At 36.4% G+C, this 12,877-nt stretch overlaps 1 protein-coding gene across 6 annotated transcripts in view; it reads right to left on the bottom strand.

Annotated features, from left to right (window-relative positions):
• Nucleotides 1–3,594: 3,594 nt before the first annotated feature.
• Nucleotides 3,595–12,877, bottom strand: part of znf618 (zinc finger protein 618) — a 138,396-nt gene continuing 129,113 nt past the window's right edge. For all 6 annotated transcript variants that reach the window (XM_028809178.2, XM_028809177.2, XM_028809176.2 and 3 more), the window contains one exon: nt 3,595–10,786. In XM_028809178.2, coding sequence (XP_028665011.1) covers nt 9,291–10,786 — 1,496 coding nt within the window. In that variant the 3' untranslated portion in view covers nt 3,595–9,290. The remainder of the gene's footprint in view (nt 10,787–12,877) is intronic.

The following is a 12,877-nucleotide window of genomic DNA, read 5'->3' as shown; positions in this document are numbered from 1 at the left end:
ACAAAAAAAGTGTTCAGCATCATGACGTGGGAACCTCACATTCGTTTTCAATCACTTGCATCAATATCCGAGTCTTGACAAGTCATAGTCCAATTCAGCAATAATATGCAAAACGTCATCCACGGAGTATTTTGCTTTACAAATTTGCTTTGATCTCTCACCAGATGTCGATGCCATTTTTGCTGTTGATCGCAGGGAATCTCAAGTCAACCCAATTTAGTGAACTTTCCTTCTCGCAAAGAGAGTCCAACTAAAACAAAATGGTGGGTTTTGTCACCGTTTACAGTTGATTTGCACCATCAACCCCTTCCTTTGACAAAAGCTGACATCAGCCCTAAGAGGTTTAACAAACTTCTATTTTACATAATGCCATTGCTCCTGAACATCATCCCAAGACACTTTTCAAATATTAATACACAATCTGCTCCTGTTATAGTTTGTAGTTGGAGCACACCCAGGTTAAGTGGCTTGCTTAGGGTCATTCACAGGTATATAATAAAAGTACTACGTAAAATGTACCTTTTCTTTCCCCAGTTTGTTTCTTCATATTCACCGCTCTACATTATCTCAATGCTTTGTATGCATTCCATGTCCTGAAATGGTGACTTTTCTGGCTGGTCAGAAAGTCCTTTCTGTGTAGGTTCTAATAAATGGTATACACAACCACTGAAACAACTTTCCTAGACTGTAGTGGTGGTCCACATCTGCAATTATAAGGTAAGTACACACACCATTCTGTCACATTTTACAATTACACATTTGAGTCAGTCCACCACCTTCAGAAATGTTGTAAATGAAGGCAGCCACATGGCCAGATCAGCAAGCATGAATGGGGTCCAAGCCTGATGACTGAGTGTGCTATCCAAAGAGTGGAATACAAAGAAGATGATGGTTGGGGGTTGGTTTATGCACAACCCGTGTGGACTCGTCTTCTTTAACTTTGGCAGATAGTGACTCGCACTAAAGAAAAACTGGTAGTTTCAATTTTCTCAGGGGAACAAAGTAAACTGCAACTTTCCAGTAACCTTCTTTTGTCTCACCGACTGGTTGCTTTAATTAATCATTTTCCTTTCATCTAATTTGAACGTTTTCCTGTTGGGGGAGGGGGGAACTCCTGTACAAAGAGAACAGATATTTTTGTCTTACTTGTCTAAAAACAAAATAAACTCATTTTCTTGTAAAAATGTACTTAGGTGTAGTCCTTTTGTGTTCTGCTCATTAAAAGTATTGAATAGGTATGGTGAGTACGAACAAAAAACAAAAAAACAAAGGCAAGTCCAGTTCACACAGTTAGTCTTGAAACTCTTCAGAGTGTAAATTTTTATTTTTTTAAAAAAGATGCAAAAATTCTTACTATTCAAACTCTGAAAAACACATGAGGTGATCACTGGACATGATCATTCTGAAGAATAGATACAGTTGAGCACTTCCAGTTGTACACCTCGGTAATTCACACTGTTTGTAATACATGGTGCGGTTCTTTGTGCCTGTGGCTACAGACTACACTCTGGCTTGTACTGCTTGTTCTCATATATGGAAGAAAAATGACAAAGTGAGAACGTGAGGATAACTCAATGGAGCAACAAAGGAAAACTCTTCATTTCTGTTTCTACTGTCATCAGTTCAAAAGGTGCTCTCCTGCAAAAACCATTTGAAAGCATCAGCTGGTTTGTAGTCAGTAGTGTCCACCAGGACCCCACGTTCCTTCTTGTTTTTCTCGGGTATCTAATCTGGGTAATTTCCCAAATGACAGTTACAGGGGTTGGTAAGGCAAATAAAATCGCTCTCACACCCTATTTATTGGGAGGCCATTTCCACAGCACTCTAATTCTCTCTTTTGACAACGCTAAATAACACAGGAATTTATTAATAATACATAAAGCACCTTCTGACTGGACCGATGGGGTGGAATTGGATACCCTTCTTCATGGGAAGTGAGCACTTGAAGGACATGAACCTTAGTTTAACTTTTGCTGCCATCTAGTGGATAAAACCAAAGCAATACAATCTTTTCTTGATGGTTATCCTTTGACGTCTTGATATCGAGGACTTTTGTCGATAGCCATTCTCTTCCAGTTGATATCAATTTTTGTCAACAGCCACCCTGAAATTATTAAAAGGAAATGTTGATCATTAGAAGTAGGAGGAGGAGGAACAAGGGCAACTTTAAATTCCCAAGAATTCTTGCTTCCTTGGAATCTCCATAAAATACCAAACCGTCTTTACTGACTGAGAGGAAAACCGGTCACTGCTTCCTGTTCTTTAGACAACCGTTTTCCAGTGACCTATACTTGAGTCCCAAAATGGATCGAGGATTTTAAAAAGAATGATGGATAAACCTATGGCATACATTCAAGTAAGTTAAAACACTGCATGTCATATTATCACAAACAGAGGAAATCCAACTAGAAGAGACAGAAGTAACGTCAAATTTGAATTGTGCACTCTAGCAGCTGTACTGGCCAAATTTCCATCTTTCATTCACAATGACCAAGTTTTAGTATTTCACCATTGGCATCCCACATCATCAATCAATCACAACACAGTTTTAAAACTAAATGAATGGATGTGTGGAAAACGTAAATTAAGAAGCTGTAACATCTGTAAGGTTGTGAAAGTCTGATTTCCTATACTGGTTAGGATTTGAAGAAAGTTGACACTGCCATCTCCATGCTTGCCAGCTGGTATGAGCAGCTTATTCTAGTAAGTGCTTGATTACCAGAGAAAACTAAGCCGCAAATAACAGATGGTATTGGGTTTATTTTTCAGTCTTTCAGAAAGCGATTTGTACTGCACTTTTCAGAAATGATTCCCCCATATTCAGACTGTGTGTCTGGAGAATTTGGTGGTACTCTGTGCTGTTAAGTCCTCAATAACAATGGAGTAAAATCTCAGCCCACAGCTTCATGATGAGCCACGTCTGGTCACTACTGCATAGCACTTGTGCTAACTGCTCATTTCACTTTCAACCACAACACTTCTATGGTACTAGAGTTTCCCCAACACATTTTCCAAAGTAGCAAATATGACTGATTGATTGGTTCCTGTATAATTTTCACAGAATGTTTCACTTTTACAGAGGTGGAAAGTCATCAAGGTCTTGAGGCAAGTAGTCATTGCCATTTCCATGCTTGACAACTGGTATGAACTTCTTATTCTAGAAGTATTTGAGTTCCAAATTAGAAAACTAGATGATCATCAGCAAAAACGTCTCTTATTTTTGATTCTCTGTCCAGATGAAGAAGGTTGCTCCAGAAATTGTAAAGGAAATTCAGGTACTTTTTATCAAAAGAGGTAAATGTTTGCTGCTCTCCCACATACCTCCATTTAGGCATCGGCCCAGTTTTTTTCACTGTGTAACTTCTTTTTCAGCAGATCCGCTTTATTGGAAACACACAAATTCCGTGCAGAATTTCTTAACAAATGTCTTCTAATTTCTGCCATCTTAACTGTTGGGTGTCCAAGCAGTTCGAGTTGTTCTTCCACACTGCTCTGTGCTCAACAAACTGGAATTGTAACTTTAAACGATGCAGCAGTACAAATAAAAAACATTGTTTTCCACAAGCAAAACAGAGATTGACGCCAATCAAAATCAACTGTTCTCATCTAGTTTATTAACACAGCACAAACTACGTTAGATAATATTCATTCAATACATAATACAGCGCTGTGAGTTCCAGAACAATCAGAAACATGGATTTAATGCTATCATTGGCAATTTATAAAAATATTGTGTTGCTACAAAAGTATAAATTAAAACTACTAGTTAAGAAATATTAAATACAGAAAACTTAAAAGGAATAAGAAAAATATCTGTCGAGACCTGTAGAAAACACTGCCCTAAAAAGTGTTTCATTTGTTTCTAGATGATCACACTGAAGTTCATCAGATCTAATTTTGTATTGCCTACTGTATATCTAAAACATGACAGGGAAAAAAATAATAATAAAAACAAACAGAACAAATGCAAACCAGTGCTCTTATTCTAAACAAATAAGTGTATATAAAGTCCACAATATCTTTGATGGCATTAAAGTGGTGGAGATCTGGTTCACACAAATCTTACATACTGTACATTAGTTTTTGAAACTGGAAAAGAAAATAGCCTATTTGGTTTCTCAAGCTATCTTAAATAAGCTTTTCTACAAAGCGGTAAAAGCATCAGGATTTCTTCCTCCCAACGTCACCTACTTCATGGTCTGGCTGGATTTCATTTTGTTCCTTACAGGAGCTGCCCCCTCACAAAAAATAAACGTGAATGGAACAACCAAGTCCAATAAAGCAAGTGTAACAGACCTAGTAGCACTGCAGGATTTTTTTTTTTTTTTTAATTGATTGTGCCCCCTTCCTTAAAAACAGACAACATATTGTACAGTAAGCAAAGATGAATTTGTGTACAACCATCACTTTTTTTTTTTTTAAATGAAATCAAAGTCTACAGATTATACACTCTGGTGAATACCTGGTAGGCCATTGTTTTACAATTGTTTCCTCTTTGGCACACTTTACTGTTCTAAGAACGCAGAGGTTCTAGTTCAAACCCATACATGGTACTTGCTAATTTCACACTGATATGATAATGGGATGGGCGAGGAAGGTTCAACTGTCCCACAGGGGTCACTTTCGGATTATTGGAAAATGCATTTATTAAAACCTGGGCCATTTTCACTTTCAGTAGTCAGGTCTTCCATACCTACAAGCATCAACATTTATATAATAATAAAAACAAGCAAGCTGCTCTAAGTTTCATGATATAATAACTCGTCTTTAACTTGGAAATGGCAGGAGGAAAAAAAACCACAACTATCCATTTCACTGTTCACACCAGCTACATGGAGTATCAAGCCCAGAAACATTCAGGTGTTTTACTTCATTTTCAACCCTCTGCTTTGACCGTAATTTTTCTTAAAAAAAAAAAAAAAAAACCCTGCCCAGTCTTTTGAACAAATTTCAGTAATTTTTGCAGGTAAAGAAAAAAAAAAAAGTGTCAAGACTGGGCAGTGGTGCGATTCACGGTGCCACTGCAAGTGGTGCTGCATTTGTACCCAGAAATAAATGTAATCTCGCACATTCAATCTTTTGTCATGACGAGGGTTCTACTGAATCCTGGGCAGCAATTCAAGTCTGGTCACAATATTGTGCCTTCCACTCAAACGAATAGCCATCTTAACTGAAATGTTTATCAGAGACCAAATGATTCTGAGTGAACTGCATTGCCTCATGTAGGGAGCTCTGCAACAGCTGGAGTAAGAATGCAAATGAATGCAATGGTTAGTCTTAAGACTGTAATCTGCATCCCCTAAGCTACTCTTGCTTTTTGTTCTTATTCTGCAGATGTCTCGACAGTGCAACTGCTTTGTTTCTCATAGCTGTGCATCATCTACATGAACTACATCTTAATGCTTATAAATTACACCGTTCTGCGACAAAGAACTAGGGCTGTAAATAGGAGGCATTTCATTTGGTCCAGGTCTTAAAATGTTGCCTTGAATTCAAGCAAGCACCCTGGTCTTGAGCTGTAATTTTTAAACAACATAGTGCTATTTTTTTTTTCCACAATAACTTCTTTACCGACTACCTGAATTTCTGATCCATACATTCACTTTTTTGATTTCTCTGCAAAATCTTTTCAGGGAGCATGCATATCTGAAAGCAGAAGACAATAAATAAAAAGCAGCAGAGGTGTAAAAAGCCAGTAAAGGGACAATGACGGAAGAAAAGCAAATTTCTAAAGCTCTCCAGGCACACTGTTCAAAAAATACATTTTTTAGTATGTTTTGGAAATTAGCAATTTAAACATGATAACACAATTTTTAACAATTCTAGAACAGGATATACATACATTCTCAAGCACAGTGTTCACATGCAGATTTTGGGTCTCGCTCTGTACATTTCATTTTCCGATCTCCAAAATGGACCATGTGAGGTAAGGAAATTCTCTTAAAATATCTTCTGCATACAGTATTGTTGAAGTTTTGGTCCTGTTTTGCATTATTGCAATATATTCCAAGAACATACATTTGTGGACATGCCCAAAATGGAGTTTTGAAAATTTGCTCTTCGATTATACTTAGCAGAAATAAAATTTTATCAGAAAAGGTGCCTATAAACATGTTTAGCTTGTTAAATATGTTTAAATAAATTAAGGTGTACACTTGCCTTTTAATTTAATTAGCCTTGACAACCGTGATAATAAAAATGTACTATATGTATTCTTCTGAAATTTTAAAATCTTTATACAGTAAGTAAAAAATAATATATTAATGTTTACAAAAAAAAAAAAATATAATGATGTTTACCAGTGTTGACTCAGAGGTGCTTTAAAACTGGCCTTTAGAATCTGGATCAAAAAAAAAAAAAAAAACAATTGAACCCTTTCCCTTATATTATTTATTATTATGGTTTTCATAAGAATCTTTTTGGAGCAATCAGAAAAGTGAGGAAGACTGCAATAGAAACAGTATTAAAATAACACAATAACAGCTGCTCCTATTTATGCCAAGTAAGGCCTTCAGAAAGAATCCATATCCTCTCATTTGGTCACTGTTACTTAACATGGACCCTAAACTGATCAATCGTCTTTAAGAAAATACACAATTCTCCTAGAATACAGTGTAAATAAAATAAATAAATAAATAAAATCTGAAGACAGCTGGACAAGAAAACCCCTGGAAAATTAAATATTGTTTATTCCAAATTCTGCAAAAAGAAAAATATGCATCAGCATGCCAGCATAATAAATACTAAACTAAGCCCTGTGCTGAGGTGGAACAAAAACGAATCAGTAAGATTATACACAAAGGTAAATGCCATACAGTATCAGCTATCATTTCTCTGTAACTTTTCTTCGTGTAGTTTTGAATATATAGTATCAACCGTCATGGGAGGACCACCAAAGAATGCCGTGCTTTTATTTTCCCCAACACAGCTAAATAGATCTTTCCTCTACACCAACCCTTGAGTGTAAAGCTGTTTCGATAAAATTTACATATAAAGATCACTGGTCAAAAAATGATGGGGTGACCTTACACAAAAAAATGTGCCCACTCTAGGCATATCACAATTTAGTACCATGCCGAGTTCAAATTAACACTTGAAAGAAAATCACACTGGATTAACTCCCAAGAGCTGCCAAATTGTGGAGTTAACGTATACAAATGAAAGCTTGTTATTTTCTGAAACCTCTTTACTTATGGAGAATGGATGTGTAACATTTGATGGAGCAATAGTTGTATAAAACGATAAAATGAAAGTATTTCATGTCTTTTTTACATTCAAGGGGAGGCGCAATTTCAAGTGGATTAATACAGAATAACGAGGAAACCCACTTATGGAACACCAAGGATTAATTTTCTTTGATTAAGGCCTCTGGAAATTTCTCCAGAATCCACAGTATAACATTTTTATATTTTTTGAAAACATCTTTTACAGAGTAACAATTTTTCTAGAGTTGGAGTTTTAACAGTAAGCCACAAAGTAGATATTTTTTAAATTTAACAGTGATTAATTTGAAATGTATGACTAGTGAGATTGTTTCTGTAACAGTTCACAATAATCATCTTTTTTTTATTTACTGTGCCAAATATAGACACTAACAAGCAAGAAAAAGTTATCCCCAATTTCTAAACTTTAGAACCTAATAAAACAAATGACACATCAGAATGTGTCATTACAAATGTCAATGTAATCAACTCCACTACATTATATTAATTCCATCATTAACATTTTGAAGACATCTTGGCTGCTTAACTCGTCTAATTCTGTATGGTCAGCAGCTTGATCAATGATTTTTAATTTCAGTCTCCGCTGGGTTTGCCTGAAGATGACCAAGCTCACCAAATTTAGAGCTGCCAACGAATGGTTCCAAAAGCATAAAATGGTAGAAGTTGGGGTGTTAGGTTCTGAGGAAATCATACTACGCTTTGAAACTAAGAATAAATTGCTTAAATTTACTTAGCTCAATCAAGTGTCACCTTCAATCACCTTAAATTATCTTCCAACGCACTTGTGGTTCTTTGTAGAAACTAAAACAAAACTCTTGTTATGCAGAAAAACAAAAATAACTGTCATAATGCACTACTGAGTAATGTAGAAAAATAAAACCTAAACAACCAAACCCAAAAATATGACAAGACCATATTGTGTCAGTAACATGTTCATCCTTCAGAAGACTTATTGGTAAAGAAGTCGAGTACAACCCAATAATGAAAACCTGCTACTTACATTTTACCAGAAACAACCTTAAAACTGGAGTTCAGGAGAAAAAAAAAAAACAGATAAGAAGGAAAAAGCCTAATAGACGATAAAACATGAAATCACACTAATAGCTGAATCTTTGTCTGATTTTGAGAAGTCCAAAGAATACAACAATGGAACATAAAAGGAACACACTTTTTTTTGGCTTGTCTCAAGATTGCACCATCTCGGAATGAGTCATTCTCAGATGTGAGGGTATGGAAAAGCACAGCAATATTTTTTTACGTTTAAGTAATTTTGAAAGTTTTTTGTTTTTTAAATATTGAAACAGAAAAGGAGGGAGCAGGGGTGGTACTGTTCTTTTATACACTTGGCATAAATGTACAAGACCTGTTAAAGTGACAAGTATGGGGGGGAAGGGGGGGGGGTAAAGGGAGAAGAGAAGCCTGAAAGGATACAGTACTGCTAGAAAACGTAGCAGTGAACGAGGCTACCTGAGGTAGGAAATGTCACAACAGTGAGTACGTGGCTTCCCCTTGTCATGTATCATTCCATTTTCAAATTAAGTTCACTTGCATTCCTCCTAAAATCACTTGTATTCCTCATTCATTATTGAATTATACGGCTTCCCAATATTCAGATCAATGGCGCCACCAGTAGCAGCTTTATGAAAACATTGCTCTGGTTTAAGTTTTTTCTTTGAGACCAACGAAACCAGTGCAACGTCATGTGTTGTTAGAGCAAAAGGAAACGGACAAAGCACTCAACAGGGCAAAAGCAGAACAGAAGTTTGGTTTCAAACACTTAAGAAAAAACAGCAGTCTGGCATCAATTTGACAGGACAGTCAACTCTAATGACATGTTTCCTGGTAGCAATACCAAACTGTGCCCACATAACGCTAACCTCCCCACCCTTTCATGAGTGTTGAAACGTGCTTCTAACTCGAACCAAGTTTGCTTCAACAACGTATGTAGATAAAAATGTATAACTTGCTTTTGGGAGTGTCTCTCCTTGGCATGTGCATACAAATTTAGCACCTCCTCTAAACATTTGACCAGTTTCTTATTTTCATCGTTTTGCCCGCTCCCTTTTCTCAAGGCATGTTTGACTTCAGAAATATAAGTTTATTCATTTCTTCTGGCGTCACTTGTCTCTTTTTCTTCATTGAAAGTGCCTGCTCGCACATACTTACAGATTCGCTTCTTGCACCAACTGCTGGCACAGACAAAAGCCAAAAAGCTAGTTTGGCTAATCGTGGATATTTCTGCGTGACAGAAGACCAGTAGTGAAACAAATCTGGAGTTGCTTGGAAAAGAGGTTCTGCCAAATATTCATACACTTCATTTTTCACTTGCTGTTCATCATTGCCCTGAGCTTTACCATTATTGCTCACTCCCCTTGCCTTCTTTGGTGAAGGCTCCACCTCACTGTCCTCTCCTGATATTTCTCGAATTTCTGCAATCATCTCACACACTTTGCTGATAATTTCCTCATGCTGATAAGGTGGGACTGGTCTCAGCTTCTGCTGCGGGTCTAAGATCATTGCCACTTTGTGAGCGCGTTCCACTTTAAAATTTTCCTTCAACGCTTCCAGAAAGAAATGACAAAGTTTACTTACAACAGTGATATCATTTGCTTTGGCTGTAAAAAGCTTCTCCAAACGGACATACATGGGCAGCACTAACTGAAGCGTAGGCTTCTGCTCACAACTGAGCTCTACCACTGCTTGCTTAACTGGGGCCAGGATAGCTGCCATGTTATTTAACAGGTGTTTGTTGAGGTTTTGAATGTGGCTCATCTTCTTTGCTCGACTGTAAAATTCACAAATCTGCTCATAGCGCTCATTGACCAGCAGCAAGGAATCTGTGACTGAATCCCAGCAAGGTGGTGGAGGCGTCTCTTCTAAATAGCCAAACGTCTCCCTTGTAAATCCAGCAGACCCTGCCATCTCCTCACATACATTTAAAAGTTCAATCACCTCATGCATGTTGCGGGCTTGTAGAGTTCTCCTGTTCAGCACACTTTGCACTACCAAGTTCAAGGCACAAGCTGAGCAACGCAAACACATCCCGGCTTTAGAAAATGCTGCTGAGCTCACTTTGCAGTCTGTCACATAGATTGTTCGGATCTCAGACATTATAAATTCAGACAGCACGTTCTGTACCCAGTGATGGACCTGATCACTGCCTTCTTTAACATCCACGTCTTTGATGCCTAACACATAGCGCTTCATTTGTGTTCCCTCTGCCTGGTATGCTGTCAGCACATAGCATGAGTCAGAACCAACATTCTGAGAGTGACATGTGACGCCAATACCCAGGCAAGTGTTGCTTCCCAATGCACAGGTCACTTTTACTTTGACCTGGTTGTACATTCGAGGTAAATGCTTCAATGCTAGCATGTTCATGTCTCCCAACACATCTCTAACAGAGAAAGCACCATAACGTGCTCCACTATCAATCAATGTTTGTGCCAGTTTCATGAAATCCTTTCCATTAAGGATGCTTATGGCTCCTAAATCTGAATACATTACTTTTACAAGTCTCTCTGCAATCTGCTGTCGTTCCTTCTCTGGTAAAGAACTGTTGGCTAGAAACAGAGAAAACAGAAATATTATTATACCAGCATTAATGTAAAATGAAAAGTAAAAACACCCACAGAATATAGAACATTTTTCAAGCAAAATGGATTACTTCTTTTATGTCCAGAAATGTTGCATTACGTAATTATTCATTATTTACCTGTTAGAAGACATGTTACATATTGTTTGTAGGTGCTGACCTTCCAGAAAAACAAGAAAGACCCATAGGTATTTTTTACCATTGGCATTTCAAGTAACTGTGTATTATTGAGCTATGATCACAAAAGCAATTTTTAGACTGAAATGTAGCTGTGGTATATGAAAATATGAATGGATATGTTGGCTTATGTGTATGTTCATGGTGTTTGAGTTGAGAGTTTCTTTTATGATATTTTGTACTTAATTTTAACAATATATATCCAGTCCCACTGCTAAAACCAGCTTCAGTAATGAGTTTCCTAAGTGAACTAATGGCTTTCAGGTGATCCACAAAGCTTGTAAAAGTTCAGCTTGAAAAATAATCCGAATCACCTCAAGGCAAACAGAAAGAGCCAGGTGCAGAGTGAGAGTCAGGTGCTATGCCAGTTGGATGACACACAAAGGAGAGATGGATGCATACATGCTATACCTTGATAATGGAAAATGTGAAATGTGTACAAGCATATAAACATTTTGGATTCTGAAAAGGGGGAACAAAATCCAGCATAAAAACCACAAGCACTACTTTGGGATGATGTTGGGATTGCAATCAGGAAGCAACTAAAAACACCAAAAGATTCTGCGAACTTCCATGGAATAACACACTAAATGGTATATCCCCACCCATAATCTACACATAGTAGATAATGAAGACAAAACTAATATCCATTATGAATAATAATCAGTTAAATCATTATGAATAACTGAGATGTACATTTCCTCTCAGACACGCTATAAATTAAGAACTTTTAGCCAATTATTCAGCAGAAGTGTGTGTTAAACAATCGCAACTGGAGCTCCTACTTTCCTATAGCAATACACCTTTATAATATATAGCCTTACCATGAGACTCTCTTATTTTTAGCCGAGTTTTTTCATCTTTTTTGTAATTTGTGTGTGTTTGGGGGTGGGGTGCCATTTGTTATAATATTTCTAGTTTTCCTGAGACAAAAAAGTATCCATCTGTAGAAAATAACACATGTATCCAATAAGGTTCGATATACTACGGACATGCATCAGAAAAATTTACTAAATTAGTGTAAAATTACTATTTTTCTTTTGTCAAGTTATAGCAATTTAGTTTGACTTACTTGTAGAATCTTTCCTTATATTTGTCATATTAAAGCAATTTGGTTTGAATTATTTGAGTAATCTTACCTGGTGACAGTTTTGCTCATTTTACATAAAATATTTTCTTAATTTGCTGACTTTTTCCTTGAAATTAAAAGTAAAAAACCTGTTATGATGTCCTTCCCTGTTTCACTTTCAGAAAAAAAAAAGGTTTGACTTGGCTCTCTAGTGGAAAGTTTTTGCTGGTAATACTTTTGCCATTTAGTTAACCATTTTCTGGTTAGTATTTTAACCTTTTTTCACTTTCGAGTTTTGCTTTACAAGTAGGCCTTATCAAACAATACAACAGATCCTTGGTCATCTTTTTGCTAGGGTATAAATACAGTTTATTCAGATGACACTCAAAATATGCAAACAGATTATTCCTTTTCCCAATGACATTTTACATACTGTCATTTTGGTGGTGATTCCAGAAATGGGGAGTTAGATAAAACTATGAAAAGGAGTAAAACTATTACAACTCCTAAATAGACTAAAGGTGAACCTGATGATCACAAATTTCTAAAAAGCAAGAAAAATGTTTTAAATAAAAATGACAAACTTGTTTTAGTTAGATCCTTCCATATACATGAGTTACAATATCATGGGAAAAATCTACCAATACTCCAGTTATTGTCCATGTAAGTAAGATGTGAAGGGGCTATATAAAATAAAACTATTAAAAATAATTCCTTCCAACTTATGATGTATTATTTTGAAATTAAAAATATTAAATATAATTGATAACTTATCAAAATCAGGTCATTCCTGCATATTCAACCCACAAACTG

This window comes from Erpetoichthys calabaricus, chromosome 9 (genome assembly GCF_900747795.2).
Source record: "Erpetoichthys calabaricus chromosome 9, fErpCal1.3, whole genome shotgun sequence".
Lineage (NCBI taxonomy): Eukaryota > Metazoa > Chordata > Cladistia > Polypteriformes > Polypteridae > Erpetoichthys > Erpetoichthys calabaricus.
This window is presented reverse-complemented; position numbering and strand designations above follow the sequence as displayed.